A 27,518-nucleotide genomic window follows, 5' to 3' on the forward strand; every position below is an offset into this window, starting at 1 on the left:
CTAAGCAAGCCTGCAATCTTTGACTCTTGGGTGGATTTGGTGGGCCAGAATGGGTACTCCATGGCAGCAAGAGCTTTCTGTCCTGGCCTCTTTGCTCTGGGAGGAATCTTCAAACATACGCCATTTGGGCAGTGGGACTGGCAGCTGGAGCTGTATAAAGCCACGAGCCCTTCTCCTCAGCCAAGCAAGCCTGCAACCTTTGGCTGTCTGGTGCATTTGGTGGGTCAGCCTGGCTACTCCATGGCAGCAAGAAATTTCTGTCCTGGCCTCTTTGCTCTGGGAGGAATCTTCAAACGTACGCCATTTGGGCCGTGGGACTGGCAGCTGGAGCTCTATAAAGCAAGTAGCCCTTCTCCCCAGCCAAGCAAGCCTGCAACCTTTGGCTCTTGGGTGGATTTTGTGGGCCAGCCTGGGTACTCCATGGCAGCAAGAGCTTTCTGTCCTGGCCCCTTTGCTCTGGGAGGAATCTTCAAACGTACACCATTTGGGCTGTGGCACTGGCAGCTGGAGCTGTATAAAGCCAAGAGCGCTTCTCCCCAGCCAAGCAAGCCTGCAACCTTTGACTCTTGAGTGGATTTTGTGGGCCAGCCTGGGTACTCTAGGACAGCAAGAGCTTTCTGTCCTGGCCCCTTTGCTCTGGGAGGAATCTTCAAACGTACGCCATTTGGGCAGTGGGACTGGCAGCTGGAGCTCTATAAAGCAAGTAGCCCTTCTCCCCAGCCAAGCAAGCCTGCAACCTTTGGCTCTTGGGTGGATTTGGTGGGCCAGCCTGGGTACTCCATGGCAGCAAGAGCTTTCTGTCCTGGCCCCTTTGCTCTGGGAGGAATCTTCAAACATACGCCATTTGGGCAGTGGGACTGGCAGCTGGAGCTGTATAAAGCCAAGAGCCCTTCTCCTCAGCCAAGCAAGCCTGCAACCTTTGGCTCTTGGGTGGATTTGGTGGGCCAGCCTGGGTACTCCATGGCAGCAAGAGCTTTCTGTCCTGGCCCCTTTGCTCTGGGAGGTATCTTCAAACATACACCATTTCGGCAATGGGACTGGCAGCTGGAGCTGTATAAAGCCAAGAGCCCTTCTCCCCAGCCAAGCAAGCCTGCAACCTTTGGGTCTTGGGTGGATTTGGTGGGCCAGCCTGGGTACTCCATGGCAGCAAGAGCTTTCTGTCCAGGCCCCTTTGCTCTGGGAGGAATCTTCAAACGTACGCCATTTGGGCAGTGGGACTGGCAGCTGGAGCTCTATAAAGCAAGTAGCCCTTCTCCCCAGCCAAGCAAGCCTGCAACCTTTGGCTCTTGGGTGGATTTTGTGGGCCAGCCTGGGTACTCCATGGCAGCAAGAGCTTTCTGTCCTGGCCCCTTTGCTCTGGGAGGAATCCTCAAACGTACACCATTTGGGCAGTGGCACTGGCAGCTGGAGCTGTATAAAGCCAAGAGCCCTTCTCCCCAGCCAAGCAAGCCTGCAACGTTTGACTCTTGAGTGGATTTTGTGGGCCAGCCTGGGTACTCTAGGACAGCAAGAGCTTTCTGTCCTGGCCCCTTTGCTCTGGGAGGAATCTTCAAACGTACGCCATTTGGGCAGTGGGACTGGCAGCTGGAGCTCTATAAAGCAAGTAGCCCTTCTCCCCAGCCAAGCAAGCCTGCAACCTTTGGCTCTTGGGTGGATTTGGTGGGCCAGCCTGGGTACTCCATGGCAGCAAGAGCTTTCTGTCCTGGCCCCTTTGCTCTGGGAGGAATCTTCAAACATACGCCATTTGGGCCGTGACACTGTCAGCTGGAGCTGTATGAAGCCAAGAACGCTTCTCCCCACCAAGCAAGCGTGCAATCTTTGGCTCTTGGGTGGATTTGGTGGGCCAGCCTGGGTACTCCATGGCAGCAAGAGCTTTCTGTCCTGGCCCCTTTGCTCTGGGAGGAATCTTCAAACGTACACCATTTGGGTTGTGGCAATGGCAGCTGGAGCTGTATAAAGCCAAGAGCCCTTCTCCTCAGCCAAGCAAGCCTGCAACCTTTGACTCTTGAGTGGATTTTGTGGGCCAGCCTGGGTACTCCATGGCAGCAAGAGCTTTCTGTCCTGGCCCCTTTGCTCTGGGAGGAATCTTCAAACGTACGCCATTTGGGCAGTGGCACTGGCAGCTGGAGCTCTATAAAGCAAGTAGCCCTTCTCCCCAGCCAAGCAAGCCTGCAACCTTTGGCTCTTGGGTGGATTTGGTGGGCCAGCCTGGGTACTCCATGGCAGCAAGAGCTTTCTGTCCTGGCCCCTTTGCTCTGGGAGGAATCTTCAAACATACGCCATTTGGGCCTTGACACTGGCAGCTGGAGCTGTATAAAGCCAAGAGCCCTTCTCCTCAGCCAAGCAAGCCTGCAACCTTTGGCTCTTGGGTGGATTTTGTGGGCCAGCCTGGGTACTCTAGGACAGCAAGAGCTTTCTGTCCTGGCCTCTTTGCTCTGGGAGGAATCTTCAAACGTACGCCATTTTGGCAGTGGGACTGGTAGCTGGAGCTGTATAAAGCCAAGAGCCCTTCTCCTCAGCCAAGCAAGCCTGCAACCTTTGGCTCTTGGGTGGATTTTGTGGGCCAGAATGGGTACTCCATGGCAGCAAGAGCTTTCTGTCCTGGCCCCTTTGCTCTGGGAGGAATCTTCAAACATACACCATTTGGGCCGTGACACTGGCAGCTGGAGCTGTATAAAGCCAAGAACGCTTCTCCCCACCAAGCAAGCGTGCAATCTCTGGCTCTTGGGTTGATTTGGTGGGCCAGGCTGGGTACTCCATGGCAGCAAGAGCTTTCTGTCCTGGCCCCTTTGCTCTGGGAGGAATCTTCAAACGTACACCATTTGGGTTGTGGGACTGGCAGCTGGAGCTCTATAAAGCAAGTAGCCCTTCTCCCCAGCCAAGCAAGCCTGCAACCTTTGGCTCTTGGGTGGATTTTGTGGGCCAGCCTGGGTACTCTAGGACAGCAAGAGCTTTCTGTCCTGGCCCCTTTGCTCTGGGAGGAATCTTCAAATGTACGCCACTTGAGCAGTGGCACTGGCAGCTGGAGCTCTATAAAGCAAGTAGCCCTTCTCCCCAGCCAAGCAAGCCTGCAACCTTTGGCTCTTGGGTGGATTTGGTGGGCCAGCCTGGGTACTCCATGGCAGCAAGAGCTTTCTGTCCTGGCCCCTTTGCTCTGGGAGGAATCTTCAAACATACGCCATTTGGGCCTTGACACTGGCAGCTGGAGCTGTATAAAGCCAAGAGCCCTTCTCCTCAGCCAAGCAAGCCTGCAACCTTTGGCTCTTGGGTGGATTTTGTGGGCCAGCCTGGGTACTCTAGGACAGCAAGAGCTTTCTGTCCTGGCCCCTTTGCTCTGGGAGGAATCTTCAAACATACGCCCTTTCGGTAATGGGACTGGCAGCTGGAGCTGTATAAAGCCAAGAGTGCTTCTCCCCAGCCAAGGAAGCCTGCAACCTTTGGCTCTCAGGTGTATTTGGTGGGTCAGCCTGGGTACTCCATGGCAGCAAGAGCTTTCTGTCCTGGCCCCTTTGCTCTGGGAGGAATCTTCAAACATACGCCCGTTCGGTAATGGGACTGGCAGCTGGAGCTGTATAAAGCCCAGAGCCCTTCTCCCCAGCCAAGCAAGCCTGCAATCTTTGACTCTTGGGTGGATTTTGTGGGCCAGGCTGGGCACTCCATGGCAGCAATAGCTTTCTGTCCTGGCCCCTTTGCTCTGGGAGGAATCTTCAAACGTACACCATTTGGACCGTGGGACTGGCAGCTGGAGCTCTATAAAGCAAGTAGCCCTTCTCCCCAGCCAAGCAAGCCTGCAACCTTTGGCTCTCGGGTGGATTTTGTGGTCCAGCCTGGGTACTCCATGGCAGCAAGAGCTTTCTGTCCTGCCCCCTTTGCTCTGGGAGGAATCTTCAAACATACACCATTTGGGCCGTGACACTGGCAGCTGGAGCTGTATAAAGCCAAGAACGCTTCTCCCCACCAAGCAAGCGTGCAATCTCTGGCTCTTGGGTTGATTTGGTGGGCCAGGCTGGGTACTCCATGGCAGCAAGAGCTTTCTGTCCTGGCCCCTTTGCTCTGGGAGGAATCTTCAAACGTACACCATTTGGGTTGTGGCACTGGCAGCTGGAGCTGTATAAAGCCAAGAGCCCTTCTCCCCAGCCAAGCAAGCCTGCAACGTTTGACTCCTGAGTGGATTTTGTGGGCCAGCCTGGGTACTCTAGGACAGCAAGAGCTTTCTGTCCTGGCCCCTTTGCTCTGGGAGGAATCTTCAAACGTACGCCATTTGGGCAGTGGCACTGGCAGCTGGAGCTCTATAAAGCAAGTAGCCCTTCTCCCCAGCCAAGCAAGCCTGCAACCTTTGGCTCTTGGGTGGATTTGGTGGGCCAGCCTGGGTACTCCATGGCAGCAAGAGCTTTCTGTCCTGGCCCCTTTGCTCTGGGAGGAATCTTCAAACATACGCCATTTGGGCCGTGACACTGGCAGCTGGAGCTGTATAAAGCCAAGAGCCCTTCTCCCCAGCCAAGCAAGCCTGCAACCTTTGGCTCTTGGGTGGATTTTGAGGGCAAGCCTGGGTACTCCATGGCAGCAAGAGCTTTCTGTCCTGGCCCCTTTGCTCTGGGAGGAATCTTCAAACATACGCCATTTCAGCAATGGGACTGGCAGCTGGAGCTGTATAAAGCCAAGAGCCCTTCTCCCCAGCCAAGCATGCTTGCAACCTTTGGCTCTTGGGTGGATTTGGTGGGCCAGCCTGGGTACTCTAGGGCAGCAAGAGCTTTCTGTCCTGGCCCCTTTGCTCTGGGAGGAATCTTCAAACGTACACCATTTGGGCAGTGGCACTGGCAGCTGGAGCTGTATAAAGCCAAGAGCCCTTCTCCCCCGGCAAGCAAGCCTGCAACCTATGGCTCTCTGGTACATTTGGTGGGCCAGCCTGGGTACTCCATGGCAGCAAGAGCTTTCTGTCCTGGCCCCTTTGCTCTGGGAGGAATCTTCAAACGTACACCATTTGGGCAGTGGCACTGGCAGCTGTAGCTGTATAAAGCCAAGAGCCCTTCTCCCCAGGCAAGCAAGCCTGCAACCTTTGGCTGTCTGGTGCATTTGGTGGGTCAGCCTGGGTACTCCATGGCAGCAAGAGATTTCTGTCCTGGCCCATTTACTCTGGGCGGAAACTTCAAACATACGACATTTCGGCAATGGGACTGGCAGCTGGAGCTCTATAAAGCAAGTAGCCCTTTTCCCCAGCCAAGCAAGCCTGCAACCTTTGGCTCTTGGGTGTATTTTGTGGGCCAGCCTGGGTACTCCATGGCAGCAAGAGCTTTCTGTCCTGGCCCCTTTGCTCTGGGAGGAATCTTCAAACATACGCCCGTTCAGTAATGGGACTGGCAGCTGGAGCTGTATAAAGCCCAGAGCCCTTCTCCCCAGCCAAGCAAGCCTGCAATCTTTGACTCTTGGGTGGATTTGGTGGGGCAGAATGGGTACTCCATGGCAGCAAGAGCTTTCTGTCCTGGCCTCTTTGCTCTGGGAGGAATCTTCAAACATACGCCATTTGGGCCGTGGGACTGGCAGCTGGAGCTGTATAAAGCCAAGAGCCCTTCTCCCCAGCCAAGCAAGCCTGCAACCTTTGGCTGTCTGGTGCATTTGGTGGGTCAGCCTGGGTACTTCATGGCAGCAAGAGCTTTCTGTCCTGGCCTCTTTGCTCTGGGAGGAATCTTCAAACGTACGCCATTTGGGCCGTGGGACTGGCAGCTGGAGCTCTATAAAGCAAGTAGCCCTTCTCCCCAGCCAAGCAAGCCTGCAACCTTTGGCTCTTGGGTGGATTTGGTGGACCAGGCTGGGTACTCCATGGCAGCAAGAGCTTTCTGTCCTGGCCCCTTTGCTCTGGGAGGAATCTTCAAACGTACGCCATTTGGGCCTTGGGACTGGCAGCTGGAGCTCTATAAAGCAAGTAGCCCTTCTCCCCAGCCAAGCAAGCCTGCAACCTTTGGCTCTCGGGTGGATTTTGTGGTCCAGCCTGGGTACTCCATGGCAGCAAGAGCTTTCTGTCCTGGCCCCTTTGCTCTGGGAGGAATCTTCAAACGTACACCATTTGGGCAGTGGCACTGGCAGCTGGAGCTGTATAAAGCCAAGAGCCCTTCTCCTCAGCCAAGCAAGCCTGCAACCTTTGGCTCTTGGGTGGATTTGGTGGGCCAGCCTGGGTACTCCATGGCAGCAAGAGCTTTCTGTCCTGGCCCCTTTGCTCTGGGAGGAATCTTCAAACATACGCCCTTTCGGCAATGGGACTGGCAGCTGGAGCTGTATAAAGCCAAGAGCCCTTCTCCCCAGCCAAGCAAGCCTGCAACCTTTGGCTCTTGGGTGGATTTTGTGGGCCAGCCTGGGTACTCTAGGACAGCAAGAGCTTTCTGTCCTGGCCCCTTTGCTCTGGGAGGAATCTTCAAACGTACGCCATTTGGGCAGTGGCACTGGCAGCTGGAGCTCTATAAAGCAAGTAGCCCTTCTCCCCAGCCAAGCAAGCCTGCAACCTTTGGCTCTTGGGTGGATTTGGTGGGCCAGCCTGGGTACTCCATGGCAGCAAGAGCTTTCTGTCCTGACCTCTTTGCTCTGGGAGGAATCTTCAAATGTACACCATTTGGGCAGTGGCACTGGCAGCTGGAGCTGTATAAAGCCAAGAGCCCTTCTCCCCAGGCAAGCAAGCCTGCAACCTTTGGCTCTCTGGTACATTTGGTGGGCCAGCCTGGGTACTCCATGGCAGCAAGAGCTTTCTGTCCTGGCCCCTTTGCTCTGGGAGGAATCTTCAAACGTACACCATTTGGGCAGTGGCACTGGCAGCTGTAGCTGTATAAAGCCAAGAGCCCTTCTCCCCAGCCAAGCAAGCCTGCAACCTTGGGCTGTCTGGTGCATTTGGTGGGTCAGCCTGGGTACTCCATGGCAGCAAGAGCTTTCTGTCCTGGCCCATTTACTCTGGGAGGAAACTTCAAACATACGCCATTTCGGCAATGGGACTGGCAGCTGGAGCTCTATAAAGCAAGTAGCCCTTTTCCCCAGCCAAGCAAGCCTGCGACCTTTGGCTCTTGGGTGTATTTTGTGGGCCAGCCTGGGTACTCCATGGCAGCAAGAGCTTTCTGTCCTGGCCCCTTTGCTCTGGGAGGAATCTTCAAACATACGCCCGTTCAGTAATGGGACTGGCAGCTGGAGCTGTATAAAGCCCAGAGCCCTTCTCCCCAGCCAAGCAAGCCTGCAATCTTTGACTCTTGGGTGGATTTGGTGGGCCAGAATGGGTACTCCATGGCAGCAAGAGCTTTCTGTCCTGGCCTCTTTGCTCTGGGAGGAATCTTCAAACGTACGCCATTTGGGCAGTGGGACTGGCAGCTGGAGCTGTATAAAGCCCAGAGCCCTTCTCCCCAGCCAAGCAAGCCTGCAATCTTTGACTCTTGGGTGGATTTTGTGGGCCAGGCTGGGCACTCCATGGCAGCAATAGCTTTCTGTCCTGGCCCCTTTGCTCTGGGAGGAATCTTCAAACGTACACCATTTGGACCGTGGGACTGGCAGCTGGAGCTCTATAAAGCAAGTAGCCCTTCTCCCCAGCCAAGCAAGCCTGCAACCTTTGGCTCTCGGGTGGATTTTGTGGTCCAGCCTGGGTACTCCATGGCAGCAAGAGCTTTCTGTCCTGCCCCCTTTGCTCTGGGAGGAATCTTCAAACATACACCATTTGGGCCGTGACACTGGCAGCTGGAGCTGTATAAAGCCAAGAACGCTTCTCCCCACCAAGCAAGCGTGCAATCTCTGGCTCTTGGGTTGATTTGGTGGGCCAGGCTGGGTACTCCATGGCAGCAAGAGCTTTCTGTCCTGGCCCCTTTGCTCTGGGAGGAATCTTCAAACGTACACCATTTGGGTTGTGGCACTGGCAGCTGGAGCTGTATAAAGCCAAGAGCCCTTCTCCCCAGCCAAGCAAGCCTGCAACGTTTGACTCCTGAGTGGATTTTGTGGGCCAGCCTGGGTACTCTAGGACAGCAAGAGCTTTCTGTCCTGGCCCCTTTGCTCTGGGAGGAATCTTCAAACGTACGCCATTTGGGCAGTGGCACTGGCAGCTGGAGCTCTATAAAGCAAGTAGCCCTTCTCCCCAGCCAAGCAAGCCTGCAACCTTTGGCTCTTGGGTGGATTTGGTGGGCCAGCCTGGGTACTCCATGGCAGCAAGAGCTTTCTGTCCTGGCCCCTTTGCTCTGGGAGGAATCTTCAAACATACGCCATTTGGGCCGTGACACTGGCAGCTGGAGCTGTATAAAGCCAAGAGCCCTTCTCCCCAGCCAAGCAAGCCTGCAACCTTTGGCTCTTGGGTGGATTTTGAGGGCAAGCCTGGGTACTCCATGGCAGCAAGAGCTTTCTGTCCTGGCCCCTTTGCTCTGGGAGGAATCTTCAAACATACGCCATTTCAGCAATGGGACTGGCAGCTGGAGCTGTATAAAGCCAAGAGCCCTTCTCCCCAGCCAAGCATGCTTGCAACCTTTGGCTCTTGGGTGGATTTGGTGGGCCAGCCTGGGTACTCTAGGGCAGCAAGAGCTTTCTGTCCTGGCCCCTTTGCTCTGGGAGGAATCTTCAAACGTACACCATTTGGGCAGTGGCACTGGCAGCTGGAGCTGTATAAAGCCAAGAGCCCTTCTCCCCCGGCAAGCAAGCCTGCAACCTATGGCTCTCTGGTACATTTGGTGGGCCAGCCTGGGTACTCCATGGCAGCAAGAGCTTTCTGTCCTGGCCCCTTTGCTCTGGGAGGAATCTTCAAACGTACACCATTTGGGCAGTGGCACTGGCAGCTGTAGCTGTATAAAGCCAAGAGCCCTTCTCCCCAGGCAAGCAAGCCTGCAACCTTTGGCTGTCTGGTGCATTTGGTGGGTCAGCCTGGGTACTCCATGGCAGCAAGAGATTTCTGTCCTGGCCCATTTACTCTGGGCGGAAACTTCAAACATACGACATTTCGGCAATGGGACTGGCAGCTGGAGCTCTATAAAGCAAGTAGCCCTTTTCCCCAGCCAAGCAAGCCTGCAACCTTTGGCTCTTGGGTGTATTTTGTGGGCCAGCCTGGGTACTCCATGGCAGCAAGAGCTTTCTGTCCTGGCCCCTTTGCTCTGGGAGGAATCTTCAAACATACGCCCGTTCAGTAATGGGACTGGCAGCTGGAGCTGTATAAAGCCCAGAGCCCTTCTCCCCAGCCAAGCAAGCCTGCAATCTTTGACTCTTGGGTGGATTTGGTGGGGCAGAATGGGTACTCCATGGCAGCAAGAGCTTTCTGTCCTGGCCTCTTTGCTCTGGGAGGAATCTTCAAACATACGCCATTTGGGCCGTGGGACTGGCAGCTGGAGCTGTATAAAGCCAAGAGCCCTTCTCCCCAGCCAAGCAAGCCTGCAACCTTTGGCTGTCTGGTGCATTTGGTGGGTCAGCCTGGGTACTTCATGGCAGCAAGAGCTTTCTGTCCTGGCCTCTTTGCTCTGGGAGGAATCTTCAAACGTACGCCATTTGGGCCGTGGGACTGGCAGCTGGAGCTCTATAAAGCAAGTAGCCCTTCTCCCCAGCCAAGCAAGCCTGCAACCTTTGGCTCTTGGGTGGATTTGGTGGACCAGGCTGGGTACTCCATGGCAGCAAGAGCTTTCTGTCCTGGCCCCTTTGCTCTGGGAGGAATCTTCAAACGTACGCCATTTGGGCCTTGGGACTGGCAGCTGGAGCTCTATAAAGCAAGTAGCCCTTCTCCCCAGCCAAGCAAGCCTGCAACCTTTGGCTCTCGGGTGGATTTTGTGGTCCAGCCTGGGTACTCCATGGCAGCAAGAGCTTTCTGTCCTGGCCCCTTTGCTCTGGGAGGAATCTTCAAACGTACACCATTTGGGCAGTGGCACTGGCAGCTGGAGCTGTATAAAGCCAAGAGCCCTTCTCCTCAGCCAAGCAAGCCTGCAACCTTTGGCTCTTGGGTGGATTTGGTGGGCCAGCCTGGGTACTCCATGGCAGCAAGAGCTTTCTGTCCTGGCCCCTTTGCTCTGGGAGGAATCTTCAAACATACGCCCTTTCGGCAATGGGACTGGCAGCTGGAGCTGTATAAAGCCAAGAGCCCTTCTCCCCAGCCAAGCAAGCCTGCAACCTTTGGCTCTTGGGTGGATTTTGTGGGCCAGCCTGGGTACTCTAGGACAGCAAGAGCTTTCTGTCCTGGCCCCTTTGCTCTGGGAGGAATCTTCAAACGTACGCCATTTGGGCAGTGGCACTGGCAGCTGGAGCTCTATAAAGCAAGTAGCCCTTCTCCCCAGCCAAGCAAGCCTGCAACCTTTGGCTCTTGGGTGGATTTGGTGGGCCAGCCTGGGTACTCCATGGCAGCAAGAGCTTTCTGTCCTGACCTCTTTGCTCTGGGAGGAATCTTCAAATGTACACCATTTGGGCAGTGGCACTGGCAGCTGGAGCTGTATAAAGCCAAGAGCCCTTCTCCCCAGGCAAGCAAGCCTGCAACCTTTGGCTCTCTGGTACATTTGGTGGGCCAGCCTGGGTACTCCATGGCAGCAAGAGCTTTCTGTCCTGGCCCCTTTGCTCTGGGAGGAATCTTCAAACGTACACCATTTGGGCAGTGGCACTGGCAGCTGTAGCTGTATAAAGCCAAGAGCCCTTCTCCCCAGCCAAGCAAGCCTGCAACCTTGGGCTGTCTGGTGCATTTGGTGGGTCAGCCTGGGTACTCCATGGCAGCAAGAGCTTTCTGTCCTGGCCCATTTACTCTGGGAGGAAACTTCAAACATACGCCATTTCGGCAATGGGACTGGCAGCTGGAGCTCTATAAAGCAAGTAGCCCTTTTCCCCAGCCAAGCAAGCCTGCGACCTTTGGCTCTTGGGTGTATTTTGTGGGCCAGCCTGGGTACTCCATGGCAGCAAGAGCTTTCTGTCCTGGCCCCTTTGCTCTGGGAGGAATCTTCAAACATACGCCCGTTCAGTAATGGGACTGGCAGCTGGAGCTGTATAAAGCCCAGAGCCCTTCTCCCCAGCCAAGCAAGCCTGCAATCTTTGACTCTTGGGTGGATTTGGTGGGCCAGAATGGGTACTCCATGGCAGCAAGAGCTTTCTGTCCTGGCCTCTTTGCTCTGGGAGGAATCTTCAAACGTACGCCATTTGGGCAGTGGGACTGGCAGCTGGAGCTGTATAAAGCCAAGAGCCCTTCTCCCCAGCCAAGCAAGCCTGCAACCTTTGGCTGTCTGGTGCATTTGGTGGGTCAGCCTGGGTACTCCATGGCAGCAAGAGCTTTCTGTCCTGGCCTCTTTGCTCTGGGAGGAATCTTCAAACGTACGCCATTTGGGCCGTGGGACTGGCAGCTGGAGCTCTATAAAGCAAGTAGCCCTTCTCCCCAGCCAAGCAAGCCTGCAACCTTTGGCTCTTGGGTGGATTTTGTGGGCCAGCCTGGGTACTCCATGGCAGCAAGAGCTTTCTGTCCTGGCCCCTTTGCTCTGGGAGGAATCTTCAAACGTACGCCATTTGGGCCGTGACACTGGCAGCTGGAGCTGTATGAAGCCAAGAACGCTTCTCCCCACCAAGCAAGCGTGCAATCTTTGGCTCTTGGGTGGATTTGGTGGGCCAGCCTGGGTACTCCATGGCAGCAAGAGCTTTCTGTCCTGGCCCCTTTGCTCTGGGAGGAATCTTCAAACGTACACCATTTGGGCTGTGGCACTGGCAGCTGGAGCTGTATAAAGCCAAGAGCCCTTCTCCCCCGGCAAGCAAGCCTGCAACCTTTGGCTCTCTGGTACATTTGGTGGGCCAGCCTGGGTACTCCATGGCAGCAAGAGCTTTCTGTCCTGGCACCTTTGCTCTGGGAGGAATCTTCAAACGTACACCATTTGGGCAGTGGCACTGGCAGCTGTAGCTGTATAAAGCCAAGAGCCCTTCTCCCCAGGCAAGCAAGCCTGCAACCTTTGGCTGTCTGGTGCATTTGGTGGGTCAGCCTGGGTACTCCATGGCAGCAAGAGCTTTCTGTCCTGGCCCATTTACTCTGGGAGGAAACTTCAAACATACGCCATTTCGGCAATGGGACTGGCAGCTGGAGCTCTATAAAGCAAGTAGCCCTTTTCCCCAGCCAAGCAAGCCTGCAACCTTTGGCTCTTGGGTGGATTTGGTGGACCAGCCTGGGTACTCCATGGCAGCAAGAGCTTTCTGTCCTGCCCCTTTGCTCTGGGAGGAATCTTCAAACGTACGCCATTTGGGCCTTGGGACTGGCAGCTGGAGCTCTATAAAGCAAGTAGCCCTTCTCCCCAGCCAAGCAAGCCTGCAACCTTTGGCTCTCGGGTGGATTTTGTGGTCCAGCCTGGGTACTCCATGGCAGCAAGAGCTTTCTGTCCTGGCCCCTTTGCTCTGGGAGGAATCTTCAAACGTACACCATTTGGGCAGTGGCACTGGCAGCTGGAGCTGTATAAAGGCAAGAGCCCTTCTCCTCAGCCAAGCAAGCCTGCAACCTTTGGCTCTTGGGTGGATTTGGTGGGTCAGCCTGGGTGCTCCATGGCAGCAAGAGCTTTCTGTCCTGGCCTCTTTGCTCTGGAAGGAATCTTCAAACATACGCCCTTTCGGCAATGGGACTGGCAGCTGGAGCTGTATAAAACCAAGAGCCCTTCTCCCCAGCCAAGCATGCTTGCATCCTTTGGCTCTTGGGTGGATTTGGTGGGCCAGCCTGGGTACTCCATGGCAGCAAGAGCTTTCTGTCCTGGCCCCTTTGCTCTGGGAGGAATCTTCAAACGTACACCATTTGGGCAGTGGCACTGGCAGCTGGAGCTGTATAAAGCCAAGAGCCCTTCTCCCCAGCCAAGCAAGCCTGCAACCTTTGGCTCTCTGGTACATTTGGTGGGCCAGCCTGGGTACTCCATGGCAGCAAGAGCTTTCTGTCCTGGGCCCTTTGCTCTGGGAGGAATCTTCAAACGTACACCATTTGGGCAGTGGCACTGGCAGCTGTAGCTGTATAAAGCCAAGAGCCCTTCTCCCCAGCCAAGCAAGCCTGCAACCTTTGGCTGTCTGGTGCATTTGGTGGGTCAGCCTGGGTACTCCATGGCAGCAAGAGATTTCTGTCCTGGCCCATTTACTCTGGGAGGAAACTTCAAACATACGCCATTTCGGCAATGGGACTGGCAGCTGGAGCTCTATAAAGCAAGTAGCCCTTTTCCCCAGCCAAGCAAGCCTGCAACCTTTGGCTCTTGGGTGTATTTTGTGGGCCAGGCTGGGTACTCCATGGCAGCAAGAGCTTTCTGTCCTGGCCCCTTTGCTCTGGGAGGAATCTTCAAACATACGCCCGTTCAGTAATGGGACTGGCAGCTGGAGCTGTATAAAGCCCAGAGCCCTTCTCCCCAGCCAAGCAAGCCTGCAATCTTTGACTCTTGGGTGGATTTGGTGGGCCAGAATGGGTACTCCATGACAGCAAGAGCTTTCTGTCCTGGCCTCTTTGCTCTGGGAGGAATCTTCAAACGTACGCCATTTGGACAGTGGGACTGGCAGCTGGAGCTGTATAAAGCCAAGAGCCCTTCTCCCCAGCCAAGCAAGCCTGCAACCTTTGGCTGTCTGGTGCATTTGGTGGGTCAGCCTGGGTACTCCATGGCAGCAAGAGCTTTCTGTCCTGGCCTCTTTGCTCTGGGAGGAATCTTCAAACGTACGCCATTTGGGCCGTGGGACTGGCAGCTGGAGCTCTATAAAGCAAGTAGCCCTTCTCCCCAGCCAAGCAAGCCTGCAACCTTTGGCTCTTGGGTGGATTTTGTGGGCCAGCCTGGGTACTCCATGGCAGCAAGAGCTTTCTGTCCTGGCCCCTTTGCTCTGGGAGGAATCTTCAAACGTACGCCATTTGGGCCGTGACACTGGCAGCTGGAGCTGTATGAAGCCAAGAACGCTTCTCCCCAGCCAAGCAAGCGTGCAATCTTTGGCTCTTGGGTGGATTTGGTGGGCCAGCCTGGGTACTCCATGGCAGCAAGAGCTTTCTGTCCTGGCCCCTTTGCTCTGGGAGGAATCTTCAAACGTACGCCATTTGGGCTGTGGCACTGGCAGCTGGAGCTGTATAAAGCCAGTAGCCCTTCTCCCCAGCCAAGCAAGCCTGCAACCTTTGGCTCTTGGGTGGATTTTGAGGGCAAGCCTGGGTACTCCATGGCAGCAAGAGCTTTCTGTCCTGGCCCCTTTGCTCTGGGAGGAATCTTCAAACGTACGCCATTTGGGCAGTGGCACTGGCAGCTGGAGCTCTATAAAGCAAGTAGCCCTTCTCCCCAGCCAAGCAAGCCTGCAACCTTTGGCTCTTGGGTGGATTTGGTGGGCCAGCCTGGGTACTCCATGGCAGCAAGAGCTTTCTGTCCTGGCCCCTTTGCTCTGGGAGGAATCTTCAAACGTACACCATTTGGGCAGTGGCACTGGCAGCTGGAGCTGTATAAAGCCAAGAGCCCTTCTCCCCAGCCAAGCAAGCCTGCAACCTTTGGCTGTCTGGTGCATTTGGTGGGTCAGCCTGGGTACTCCATGGCAGCAAGAGCTTTCTGTCCTGGCCCATTTACTCTGGGAGGAAACTTCAAACATACGCCATTTCGGCAATGGGACTGGCAGCTGGAGCTCTATAAAGCAAGTAGCCCTTTTCCCCAGCCAAGCAAGCCTGCAACCTTTGGCTCTTGGGTGTATTTTGTGGGCCAGCCTGGGTACTCCATGGCAGCAAGAGCTTTCTGTCCTGGCCCCTTTGCTCTGGGAGGAATCTTCAAACATACGCCCGTTCAGTAATGGGACTGGCAGCTGGAGCTGTATAAAGCCCAGAGCCCTTCTCCCCAGCCAAGCAAGCCTGCAATCTTTGACTCTTGGGTGGATTTGGTGGGCCAGAATGGGTACTCCATGGCAGCAAGAGCTTTCTGTCCTGGCCTCTTTGCTCTGGGAGGAATCTTCAAACGTACGCCATTTGGGCAGTGGGACTGGCACCTGGAGCTGTATAAAGCCAAGAGCCCTTCTCCCCAGCCAAGCAAGCCTGCAACCTTTGGCTGTCTGGTGCATTTGGTGGGTCAGCCTGGGTACTCCATGGCAGCAAGAGCTTTCTGTCCTGGCCTCTTTGCTCTGGGAGGAATCTTCAAACGTACGCCATTTGGGCCGTGGGACTGGCAGCTGGAGCTCTATAAAGCAAGTAGCCCTTCTCCCCAGCCAAGCAAGCCTGCAACCTTTGGCTCTTGGGTGGATTTTGAGGGCAAGCCTGGGTACTCCATGGCAGCAAGAGCTTTCTGTCCTGGCCCCTTTGCTCTGGGAGGAATCTTCAAACATACGCCATTTGGGCCATGACACTGGCAGCTGGAGCTGTATAAAGCCAAGAGCCCTTCTCCCCAGCCAAGCATGCTTGCAACCTTTGGCTCTTGGGTGGATTTGGTGGGCCAGCCTGGGTACTCCATGGCAGCAAGAGCTTTCTGTCCTGGCCCCTTTGCTCTGGGAGGAATCTTCAAACGTACACCATTTGGGCAGTGGCACTGGCAGCTGGAGCTGTATAAAGCCAAGAGCCCTTCTCCCCAGGCAAGCAAGCCTGCAACCTTTGGCTCTCTGGTACATTTGGTGGGCCAGCCTGGGTACTCCATGGCAGCAAGAGCTTTCTGTCCTGGGCCCTTTGCTCTGGGAGGAATCTTCAAACGTACACCATTTGGGCAGTGGCACTGGCAGCTGTAGCTCTATAAAGCCAAGAGCCCTTCTCCCCAGCCAAGCAAGCTTGCAACCTTTGGCTGTCTGGTGCATTTGGTGGGTCAGCCTGGGTACTCCATGGCAGCAAGAGCTTTCTGTCCTGGCCCCTTTGCTCTGGGAGGAATCTTCAAACGTACGCCATTTGGGCCGTGGGACTGGCAGCTGGAGCTCTATAAAGCAAGTAGCCCTTCTCCCCAGCCAAGCAAGCCTGCAACCTTTGGCTCTTGGGTGGATTTGGTGGGCCAGGCTGGGTACTCCATGGCAGCAAGAGCTTTCTGTCCTGGCCCCTTTGCTCTGGGAGGAATCTTCAAACATACGCCATTTGGGCCGTGACACTGGCAGCTGGAGCTGTATAAAGCCAAGAGACATTCTCCTCAGCCAAGCAAGCCTGCAACCTTTGGCTCTTGGGTGGATTTGGTGGGCCAGGCTGGGTACTCCATGGCAGCAAGAGCTTTCTGTCCTGGCCCCTTTGCTCTGGGAGGAATCTTCAAACGTACGCCATTTGGGCAGTGGCACTGGCAGCTGGAGCTCTATAAAGCAAGTAGCCCTTCTCCCCAGCCAAGCAAGCCTGCAACCTTTGGCTCTTGGGTGGATTTTGTGGGCCAGGCTGGGTACTCCATGGCAGCAAGAGCTTTCTGTCCTGGCCCCTTTGCTCTGGGAGGTATCTTCAAACATACACCATTTCGGCAATGGGAGTGGCAGCTGGAGCTGTATAAAGCCAAGAGCGCTTCTCCACAGCCAAGGAAGCCTGCAACCTTTGGGTCTTGGGTGGATTTGGTGGGCCAGCCTGGGCACTCCATGGCAGCAAGAGCTTTCTGTCCAGGCCCCTTTGCTCTGGGAGGAATCTTCAAACGTACGCCATTTGGGCAGTGGGACTGGCAGCTGGAGCTCTATAAAGCAAGTAGCCCTTCTCCCCAGCCAAGCAAGCCTGCAACCTTTGGCTCTTGGTTGGATTTTGTGGGCCAGCCTGGGTACTCCATGGCAGCAAGAGCTTTCTGTCCTGGCCCCTTTGCTCTGGGAGGAATCCTCAAACGTACACCATTTGGGCAGTGGCACTGGCAGCTGGAGCTCTATAAAGCCAAGAGCCCTTCTCCTCAGCCAAGCAAGCCTGCAACCTTTGGCTCTTGGGTGGATTTTGTGGGCCAGGCTGGGCACTCCATGGCAGCAAGAGCTTTCTGTCCTGGCCCCTTTGCTCTGGGAGGAATCTTCAAACATACGCCATTTGGGCCGTGACACTGTCAGCTGGAGCTGTATGAAGCCAAGAACGCTTCTCCCCGCTAAGCAAGCGTGCAATCTTTGGCTCTTGGGTGGATTTGGTGGGCCAGCCTGGGTACTCCATGGCAGCAAGAGCTTTCTGTCCTGGCCCCTTTGCTCTGGGAGGAATCTTGAAACGTACGCCATTTGGGCAGTGGCACTGGCAGCTGGAGCTCTATAAAGCAAGTAGCCCTTCTCCCCAGCCAAGCAAGCCTGCAACCTTTGGCTCTTGGGTGGATTTGGTGGGCCAGGCTGGGTACTCCATGGCAGCAAGAGCTTTCTGTCCTGGCCCCTTTGCTCTGGGAGGAATCTTCAAACATACGCCATTTGGGCCTTGACACTGGCAGCTGGAGCTGTATAAAGCCAAGAGCCCTTCTCCTCAGCCAAGCAAGCCTGCAATCTTTGGCTCTTGGGTGGATTTTGTGGGCCAGCCTGGGTACTCTAGGACAGAAAGAGCTTTCTGTCCTGGCCCCTTTGCTCTGGGAGGAATCTTCAAACATACGCCCTTTCGGCAATGGGACTGGCAGCTGGAGCTGTATAAAGCCAAGAGTGCTTCTCCCCAGCCAAGGAAGCCTGCAACCTTTGGCTCTCAGGTGTATTTGGTGGGTCAGCCTGGGTACTCCATGGCAGCAAGAGCTTTCTGTCCTGGCCCCTTTGCTCTGGGAGGAATCTTCCAACATCCGCCCGTTCGGTAATGGGACTGGCAGCTGGAGCTGTATAAAGCCCAGAGCCCTTCTCCCCAGCTAAGCAAGCCTGCAATCTTTGACTCTTGGGTGGATTTGGTGGGCCAGAATGGGTACTCCATGGCAGCAAGAGCTTTCTGTCCTGGCCTCTTTGCTCTGGGAGGAATCTTCAAACATACGCCATTTGGGCAGTGGGACTGGCAGCTGGAGCTGTATAAAGCCACGAGCCCTTCTCCTCAGCCAAGCAAGCCTGCAACCTTTGGCTGTCTGGTGCATTTGGTGGGTCAGCCTGGCTACTCCATGGCAGCAAGAAATTTCTGTCCTGGCCTCTTTGCTCTGGGAGGAATCTTCAAACGTACGCCATTTGGGCCGTGGGACTGGCAGCTGGAGCTCTATAAAGCAAGTAGCCCTTCTCCCCAGCCAAGCAAGCCTGCAACCTTTGGCTCTTGGGTGGATTTTGTGGGCCAGCCTGGGTACTCCATGGCAGCAAGAGCTTTCTGTCCTGGCCCCTTTGCTCTGGGAGGAATCTTCAAACGTACACCATTTGGGCTGTGGCACTGGCAGCTGGAGCTGTATAAAGCCAAGAGCGCTTCTCCCCAGCCAAGCAAGCCTGCAACCTTTGACTCTTGAGTGGATTTTGTGGGCCAGCCTGGGTACTCTAGGACAGCAAGAGCTTTCTGTCCTGGCCCCTTTGCTCTGGGAGGAATCTTCAAACGTACGCCATTTGGGCAGTGGGACTGGCAGCTGGAGCTCTATAAAGCAAGTAGCCCTTCTCCCCAGCCAAGCAAGCCTGCAACCTTTGGCTCTTGGGTGGATTTGGTGGGCCAGCCTGGGTACTCCATGGCAGCAAGAGCTTTCTGTCCTGGCCCCTTTGCTCTGGGAGGAATCTTCAAACATACGCCATTTGGGCAGTGGGACTGGCAGCTGGAGCTGTATAAAGCCAAGAGCCCTTCTCCTCAGCCAAGCAAGCCTGCAACCTTTGGCTCTTGGGTGGATTTGGTGGGCCAGCCTGGGTACTCCATGGCAGCAAGAGCTTTCTGTCCTGGCCCCTTTGCTCTGGGAGGTATCTTCAAACATACACCATTTCGGCAATGGGACTGGCAGCTGGAGCTGTATAAAGCCAAGAGCCCTTCTCCCCAGCCAAGCAAGCCTGCAACCTTTGGGTCTTGGGTGGATTTGGTGGGCCAGCCTGGGTACTCCATGGCAGCAAGAGCTTTCTGTCCAGGCCCCTTTGCTCTGGGAGGAATCTTCAAACGTACGCCATTTGGGCAGTGGGACTGGCAGCTGGAGCTCTATAAAGCAAGTAGCCCTTCTCCCCAGCCAAGCAAGCCTGCAACCTTTGGCTCTTGGGTGGATTTTGTGGGCCAGCCTGGGTACTCCATGGCAGCAAGAGCTTTCTGTCCTGGCCCCTTTGCTCTGGGAGGAATCCTCAAACGTACACCATTTGGGCAGTGGCACTGGCAGCTGGAGCTGTATAAAGCCAAGAGCCCTTCTCCTCAGCCAAGCAAGCCTGCAACCTTTGGCTCTTGGGTGGATTTTGTGGGCCATGCTTGGCACTCCATGGCAGCAAGAGCTTTCTGTCCTGGCCCCTTTGCTCTGGGAGGAATCTTCAAACATACGCCATTTGGGCCGTGACACTGTCAGCTGGAGCTGTATGAAGCCAAGAACGCTTCTCCCCACCAAGCAAGCGTGCAATCTTTGGCTCTTGGGTGGATTTGGTGGGCCAGCCTGGGTACTCCATGGCAGCAAGAGCTTTCTGTCCTGGCCCCTTTGCTCTGGGAGGAATCTTCAAACGTACACCATTTGGGTTGTGGCACTGGCAGCTGGAGCTGTATAAAGCCAAGAGCCCTTCTCCCCAGCCAAGCAAGCCTGCAACCTTTGACTCTTGAGTGGATTTTGTGGGCCAGCCTGGGTACTCCATGGCAGCAAGAGCTTTCTGTCCTGGCCCCTTTGCTCTGGGAGGAATCTTCAAACGTACGCCATTTGGGCAGTGGGACTGGCAGCTGGAGCTCTATAAAGCAAGTAGCCCTTCTCCCCAGCCAAGCAAGCCTGCAACCTTTGGCTCTTGGGTGGATTTTGTGGGCCAGCCTGGGTACTCCATGGCAGCAAGAGCTTTCTGTCCTGGCCCCTTTGCTCTGGGAGGAATCTTCAAACATACGCCATTTGGGCCTTGACACTGGCAGCTGGAGCTGTATAAAGCCAAGAGCCCTTCTCCTCAGCCAAGCAAGCCTGCAACCTTTGGCTCTTGGGTGGATTTGGTGGGCCAGCCTGGGTACTCCATGGCAGCAAGAGCTTTCTGTCCTGGCCCCTTTGCTCTGGGAGGAATCTTCAAACGTACGCCATTTGGGCCGTGGGACTGGCAGCTGGAGCTCTATAAAGCAAGTAGCCCTTCTCCCCAGCCAAGCAAGCCTGCAACCTTTGGCTCTTGGGTGGATTTGGTGGGCCAGCCTGGGTACTCCATGGCAGCAAGAGCTTTCTGTCCTGGCCCCTTTGCTCTGGGAGGAATCTTCAAACATACGCCCGTTCGGTAATGGGACTGGCAGCTGGAGCTGTATAAAGCCCAGAGCCCTTCTCCCCAGCCAAGCAAGCCTGCAATCTTTGACTCTTGGGTGGATTTGGTGGGCCAGAATGGGTACTCCATGGCAGCAAGAGCTTTCTGTCCTGGCCTCTTTGCTCTGGGAGGAATCTTCAAACGTACGCCATTTGGGCAGTGGGACTGGCAGCTGGAGCTGTATAAAGCCACGAGCCCTTCTCCTCAGCCAAGCAAGCCTGCAACCTTTGGCTCTTGGGTGGATTTTGTGGGCCAGCCTGGGTACTCCATGGCAGCAAGAGCTTTCTGTCCTGGCCCCTTTGCTCTGGGAGGAATCTTCAAACATACGCCATTTGGGCCGTGACACTGGCAGCTGGAGCTGTATGAAGCCAAGAACGCTTCTCCCCACCAAGCAAGCGTGCAATCTTTGGCTCTTGGGTGGATTTGGTGGGCCAGCCTGGGTACTCCATGGCAGCAAGAGCTTTCTGTCCTGGCCCCTTTGCTCTGGGAGGAATCTTCAAACGTACACCATTTGGGCTGTGGCACTGGCAGCTGGAGCTGTATAAAGCCAAGAGCCCTTCTCCCCAGCCAAGCAAGCCTGCAACCTTTGACTCTTGAGTGGATTTTGTGGGCCAGCCTGGGTACTCTAGGACAGCAAGAGCTTTCTGTCCTGGCCCCTTTGCTCTGGGAGGAATCTTCAAACGTACGCCATTTGGGCAGTGGGACTGGCAGCTGGAGCTCTATAAAGCAAGTAGCCCTTCTCCCCAGCCAAGCAAGCCTGCAACCTTTGGCTCTTGGGTGGATTTGGTGGGCCAGCCTGGGTACTCCATGGCAGCAAGAGCTTTCTGTCCTGGCCCCTTTGCTCTGGGAGGAATCTTCAAACATACGCCATTTGGGCCGTGACACTGTCAGCTGGAGCTGTATGAAGCCAAGAACGCTTCTCCCCACCAAGCAAGCGTGCAATCTTTGGCTCTTGGGTGGATTTGGTGGGCCAGCCTGGGTACTCCATGGCAGCAAGAGCTTTCTGTCCTGGCCCCTTTGCTCTGGGAGGAATCTTCAAACGTACACCATTTGGGTTGTGGCAATGGCAGCTGGAGCTGTATAAAGCCAAGAGCCCTTCACCTCAGCCAAGCAAGCCTGCAACCTTTGACTCTTGAGTGGATTTTGTGGGCCAGCCTGGGTACTCCATGGCAGCAAGAGCTTTCTGTCCTGGCCCCTTTGCTCTGGGAGGAATCTTCAAACGTACGCCATTTGGGCAGTGGCACTGGCAGCTGGAGCTCTATAAAGCAAGTAGCCCTTCTCCCCAGCCAAGCAAGCCTGCAACCTTTGGCTCTTGGGTGGATTTGGTGGGCCAGCCTGGGTACTCCATGGCAGCAAGAGCTTTCTGTCCTGGCCCCTTTGCTCTGGGAGGAATCTTCAAACATACGCCATTTGGGCCTTGACACTGGCAGCTGGAGCTGTATAAAGCCAAGAGCCCTTCTCCTCAGCCAAGCAAGCCTGCAACCTTTGGCTCTTGGGTGGATTTTGTGGGCCAGCCTGGGTACTCTAGGACAGCAAGAGCTTTCTGTCCTGGCCTCTTTGCTCTGGGAGGAATCTTCAAACGTACGCCATTTTGGCAGTGGGACTGGTAGCTGGAGCTGTATAAAGCCAAGAGCCCTTCTCCTCAGCCAAGCAAGCCTGCAACCTTTGGCTCTTGGGTGGATTTTGTGGGCCAGAATGGGTACTCCATGGCAGCAAGAGCTTTCTGTCCTGGCCCCTTTGCTCTGGGATGAATCTTCAAACATACACCATTTGGGCCGTGACACTGGCAGCTGGAGCTGTATAAAGCCAAGAACGCTTCTCCCCACCAAGCAAGCGTGCAATCTCTGGCTCTTGGGTTGATTTGGTGGGCCAGGCTGGGTACTCCATGGCAGCAAGAGCTTTCTGTCCTGGCCCCTTTGCTCTGGGAGGAATCTTCAAACGTACACCATTTGGGTTGTGGCACTGGCAGCTGGAGCTCTATAAAGCAAGTAGCCCTTCTCCCCAGCCAAGCAAGCCTGCAACCTTTGGCTCTTGGGTGGATTTTGTGGGCCAGCCTGGGTACTCTAGGACAGCAAGAGCTTTCTGTCCTGGCCCCTTTGCTCTGGGAGGAATCTTCAAATGTACGCCACTTGAGCAGTGGCACTGGCAGCTGGAGCTCTATAAAGCAAGTAGCCCTTCTCCCCAGCCAAGCAAGCCTGCAACCTTTGGCTCTTGGGTGGATTTGGTGGGCCAGCCTGGGTACTCCATGGCAGCAAGAGCTTTCTGTCCTGGCCCCTTTGCTCTGGGAGGAATCTTCAAACATACGCCATTTGGGCCTTGACACTGGCAGCTGGAGCTGTATAAAGCCAAGAGCCCTTCTCCTCAGCCAAGCAAGCCTGCAACCTTTGGCTCTTGGGTGGATTTTGTGGGCCAGCCTGGGTACTCTAGGACAGCAAGAGCTTTCTGTCCTGGCCCCTTTGCTCTGGGAGGAATCTTCAAACATACGCCCTTTCGGTAATGGGACAGGCAGCTGGAGCTGTATAAAGCCAAGAGTGCTTCTCCCCAGCCAAGGAAGCCTGCAACCTTTGGCTCTCAGGTGTATTTGGTGGGTCAGCCTGGGTACTCCATGGCAGCAAGAGCTTTCTGTCCTGGCCCCTTTGCTCTGGGAGGAATCTTCAAACATACGCCCGTTCGGTAATGGGACTGGCAGCTGGAGCTGTATAAAGCCCAGAGCCCTTCTCCCCAGCCAAGCAAGCCTGCAATCTTTGACTCTTGGGTGGATTTTGTGGGCCAGGCTGGGCACTCCATGGCAGCAAGAGCTTTCTGTCCTGGCCCCTTTGCTCTGGGAGGAATCTTCAAACGTACACCATTTGGGCCGTGGGACTGGCAGCTGGAGCTCTATAAAGCAAGTAGCCCTTCTCCCCAGCCAAGCAAGCCTGCAACCTTTGGCTCTCGGGTGGATTTTGTGGTCCAGCCTGGGTACTCCATGGCAGCAAGAGCTTTCTGTCCTGGCCCCTTTGCTCTGGGAGGAATCTTCAAACATACACCATTTGGGCCGTGACACTGGCAGCTGGAGCTGTATAAAGCCAAGAACGCTTCTCCCCACCAAGCAAGCGTGCAATCTCTGGCTCTTGGGTTGATTTGGTGGGCCAGGCTGGGTACTCCATGGCAGCAAGAGATTTCTGTCCTGGCCCCTTTGCTCTGGGAGGAATCTTCAAACGTACACCATTTGGGTTGTGGCACTGGCAGCTGGAGCTGTATAAAGCCAAGAGCCCTTCTCCCCAGCCAAGCAAGCCTGCAACGTTTGACTCTTGAGTGGATTTTGTGGGCCAGCCTGGGTACTCTAGGACAGCAAGAGCTTTCTGTCCTGGCCCCTTTGCTCTGGGAGGAATCTTCAAACGTACGCCATTTGGGCAGTGGGACTGGCAGCTGGAGCTCTATAAAGCAAGTAGCCCTTCTCCCCAGCCAAGCAAGCCTGCAACCTTTGGCTCTTGGGTGGATTTGGTGGGCCAGCCTGGGTACTCCATGGCAGCAAGAGCTTTCTGTCCTGGCCCCTTTGCTCTGGGAGGAATCTTCAAACATACGCCATTTGGGCCGTGACACTGGCAGCTGGAGCTGTATGAAGCCAAGAACGCTTCTCCCCACCAAGCAAGCGTGCAATCTTTGGCTCTTGGGTGGATTTGGTGGGCCAGCCTGGGTACTCTAGGACAGCAAGAGCTTTCTGTCCTGGCCCCTTTGCTCTGGGAGGAATCTTCAAACGTACGCCATTTGGGCAGTGGCACTGGCAGCTGGAGCTCTATAAAGCAAGTAGCCCTTCTCCCCAGCCAAGCAAGCCTGCAACCTTTGGCTCTTGGGTGGATTTTGTGGGCCAGGCTGGGTACTCCATGGCAGCAAGAGCTTTCTGTCCTGGCCCCTTTGCTCTGGGAGGAATCTTCAAACATACGCCCGTTCGGTAATGGGACTGGCAGCTGGAGCTGTATAAAGCCCAGAGCCCTTCTCCCCAGCCAAGCAAGCCTGCAATCTTTGACTCTTGGGTGGATTTTTTGGGCCAGGCTGGGCACTCCATGGCAGCAAGAGCTTTCTGTCCTGGCCCCTTTGCTCTGGGAGGAATCTTCAAACGTACGCCATTTGGGCCGTGGGACTGGCAGCTGGAGCTCTATAAAGCAAGTAGCCCTTCTCCCCAGCCAAGCAAGCCTGCAACCTTTGGCTCTCGGGTGGATTTTGTGGTCCAGCCTGGGTACTCCATGGCAGCAAGAGCTTTCTGTCCTGGCCCCTTTGCTCTGGGAGGAATCTTCAAACGTACACCATTTGGGCAGTGGCACTGGCAGCTGGAGCTGTATAAAGGCAAGAGCCCTTCTCCTCAGCCAAGCAAGCCTGCAACCTTTGGCTCTTGGGTGGATTTGGTGGGCCAGCCTGGGTACTCCATGGCAGCAAGAGCTTTCTGTCCTGGCCTCTTTGCTCTGGGAGGAATCTTCAAACATACGCCCTTTCGGCAATGGGACTGGCAGCTGGAGCTGTATAAAGCCAAGAGCCCTTCTCCCCAGCCAAGCAAGCCTGCAACCTTTGGCTCTTGGGTGGATTTTGTGGGCCAGCCTGGGTACTCTAGGACAGCAAGAGCTTTCTGTCCTGGCCCCTTTGCTCTGGGAGGAATCTTCAAATGTACGCCACTTGAGCAGTGGCACTGGCAGCTGGAGCTCTATAAAGCAAGTAGCCCTTCTCCCCAGCCAAGCAAGCCTGCAACCTTTGGCTCTTGGGTGGATTTGGTGGGCCAGCCTGGGTACTCCATGGCAGCAAGAGCTTTCTGTCCTGACCTCTTTGCTCTGGGAGGAATCTTCAAATGTACACCATTTGAGCAGTGGCACTGGCAGCTGGAGCTGTATAAAGCCAAGAGCCCTTCTCCCCAGCCAAGCAAGCCTGCAACCTTTGGCTCTTGGGTGGATTTTGAGGGCAAGCCTGGGTACTCCATGGCAGCAAGAGCTTTCTGTCCTGGCCCCTTTGCTCTGGGAGGAATCTTCAAACATACGCCATTTCAGCAATGGGACTGGCAGCTGGAGCTGTATAAAGCCAAGAGCCCTTCTCCCCAGCCAAGCATGCTTGCAACCTTTGGCTCTTGGGTGGATTTGGTGGGCCAGCCTGGGTACTCTAGGGCAGCAAGAGCTTTCTGTCCTGGCCCCTTTGCTCTGGGAGGAATCTTCAAACGTACACCATTTGGGCAGTGGGACTGGCAGCTGGAGCTGTATAAAGCCAAGAGCCCTTCTCCCCCGGCAAGCAAGCCTGCAACCTATGGCTCTCTGGTACATTTGGTGGGCCAGCCTGGGTACTCCATGGCAGCAAGAGCTTTCTGTCCTGGCCCCTTTGCTCTGGGAGGAATCTTCAAACGTACACCATTTGGGCAGTGGCACTGGCAGCTGTAGCTGTATAAAGCCAAGAGCCCTTCTCCCCAGGCAAGCAAGCCTGCAACCTTTGGCTGTCTGGTGCATTTGGTGGGTCAGCCTGGCTACTCCATGGCAGCAAGAGATTTCTGTCCTGGCCCATTTACTCTGGGCGGAAACTTCAAACATACGCCATTTCGGCAATGGGACTGGCAGCTGGAGCTCTATAAAGCAAGTAGCCCTTTTCCCCAGCCAAGCAAGCCTGCAACCTTTGGCTCTTGGGTGTATTTTGTGGGCCAGCCTGGGTACTCCATGGCAGCAAGAGCTTTCTGTCCTGGCCCCTTTGCTCTGGGAGGAATCTTCAAACATACGCCCGTTCAGTAATGGGACTGGCAGCTGGAGCTGTATAAAGCCCAGAGCCCTTCTCCCCAGCCAAGCAAGCCTGCAATCTTTGACTCTTGGGTGGATTTGGTGGGGCAGAATGGGTACTCCATGGCAGCAAGAGCTTTCTGTCCTGGCCTCTTTGCTCTGGGAGGAATCTTCAAACATACGCCATTTGGGCCGTGGGACTGGCAGCTGGAGCTGTATAAAGCCAAGAGCCCTTCTCCCCAGCCAAGCAAGCCTGCAACCTTTGGCTGTCTGGTGCATTTGGTGGGTCAGCCTGGGTACTTCATGGCAGCAAGAGCTTTCTGTCCTGGCCTCTTTGCTCTGGGAGGAATCTTCAAACGTACGCCATTTGGGCCGTGGGACTGGCAGCTGGAGCTCTATAAAGCAAGTAGCCCTTCTCCCCAGCCAAGCAAGCCTGCAACCTTTGGCTCTTGGGTGGATTTGGTGGACCAGCCTGGGTACTCCATGGCAGCAAGAGCTTTCTGTCCTGGCCCCTTTGCTCTGGGAGGAATCTTCAAACGTACGCCATTTGGGCCTTGGGACTGGCAGCTGGAGCTCTATAAAGCAAGTAGCCCTTCTCCCCAGCCAAGCAAGCCTGCAACCTTTGGCTCTCGGGTGGATTTTGTGGTCCAGCCTGGGTACTCCATGGCAGCAAGAGCTTTCTGTCCTGGCCCCTTTGCTCTGGGAGGAATCTTCAAACGTACACCATTTGGGCAGTGGCACTGGCAGCTGGAGCTGTATAAAACCAAGAGCCCTTCTCCTCAGCCAAGCAAGCCTGCAACCTTTGGCTCTTGGGTGGATTTGGTGGGCCAGCCTGGGTACTCCATGGCAGCAAGAGCTTTCTGTCCTGGCCTCTTTGCTCTGGGAGGAATCTTCAAACATACGCCCTTTCGGCAATGGGACTGGCAGCTGGAGCTGTATAAAGCCAAGAGCCCTTCTCCCCAGCCAAGCAAGCCTGCAACCTTTGGCTCTTGGTTGGATTTTGTGGGCCAGCCTGGGTACTCTAGGACAGCAAGAGCTTTCTGTCCTGGCCCCTTTGCTCTGGGAGGAATCTTCAAACGTACGCCATTTGGGCAGTGGCACTGGCAGCTGGAGCTCTATAAAGCAAGTAGCCCTTCTCCCCAGCCAAGCAAGCCTGCAACCTTTGGCTCTTGGGTGGATTTGGTGGGCCAGCCTGGGTACTCCATGGCAGCAAGAGCTTTCTGTCCTGACCTCTTTGCTCTGGGAGGAATCTTCAAATGTACACCATTTGGGCAGTGGCACTGGCAGCTGGAGCTGTATAAAGCCAAGAGCCCTTCTCCCCAGCCAAGCAAGCCTGCAACCTTTGGCTCTCTGGTACATTTGGTGGGCCAGCCTGGGTACTCCATGGCAGCAAGAGCTTTCTGTCCTGGCCCCTTTGCTCTGGGAGGAATCTTCAAACGTACACCATTTGGGCAGTGGCACTGGCAGCTGTAGCTGTATAAAGCCAAGAGCCCTTCTCCCCAGCCAAGCAAGCCTGCAACCTTGGGCTGTCTGGTGCATTTGGTGGGTCAGCCTGGGTACTCCATGGCAGCAAGAGCTTTCTGTCCTGGCCCATTTACTCTGGGAGGAAACTTCAAACATACGCCATTTCGGCAATGGGACTGGCAGCTGGAGCTCTATAAAGCAAGTAGCCCT

General features: G+C 55.3%; 1 protein-coding gene across 1 annotated transcript in view; it reads right to left on the reverse strand.

Annotated features, from left to right (window-relative positions):
• The window catches only part of LOC127478541 (uncharacterized), a 90,386-nt gene extending 69,884 nt beyond the window's left edge, over positions 1–20,502 (reverse strand). Inside the window, exon 1 of the mRNA XM_051804414.1 lies at positions 20,350–20,502. Within this exon, the coding sequence (XP_051660374.1) occupies positions 20,350–20,449 (100 nt within the window). The 5' untranslated portion in view covers positions 20,450–20,502. The remainder of the gene's footprint in view (positions 1–20,349) is intronic.
• Between the last annotated feature and the right edge of the window lie 7,016 nt (positions 20,503–27,518).

This window comes from Manacus candei, unplaced genomic scaffold, assembly GCF_025592945.1.
Source record: "Manacus candei isolate 608988 ecotype Guabito, Panama unplaced genomic scaffold, ASM2559294v1 h1tg000060l, whole genome shotgun sequence".
Taxonomy (NCBI): domain Eukaryota; kingdom Metazoa; phylum Chordata; class Aves; order Passeriformes; family Pipridae; genus Manacus; species Manacus candei.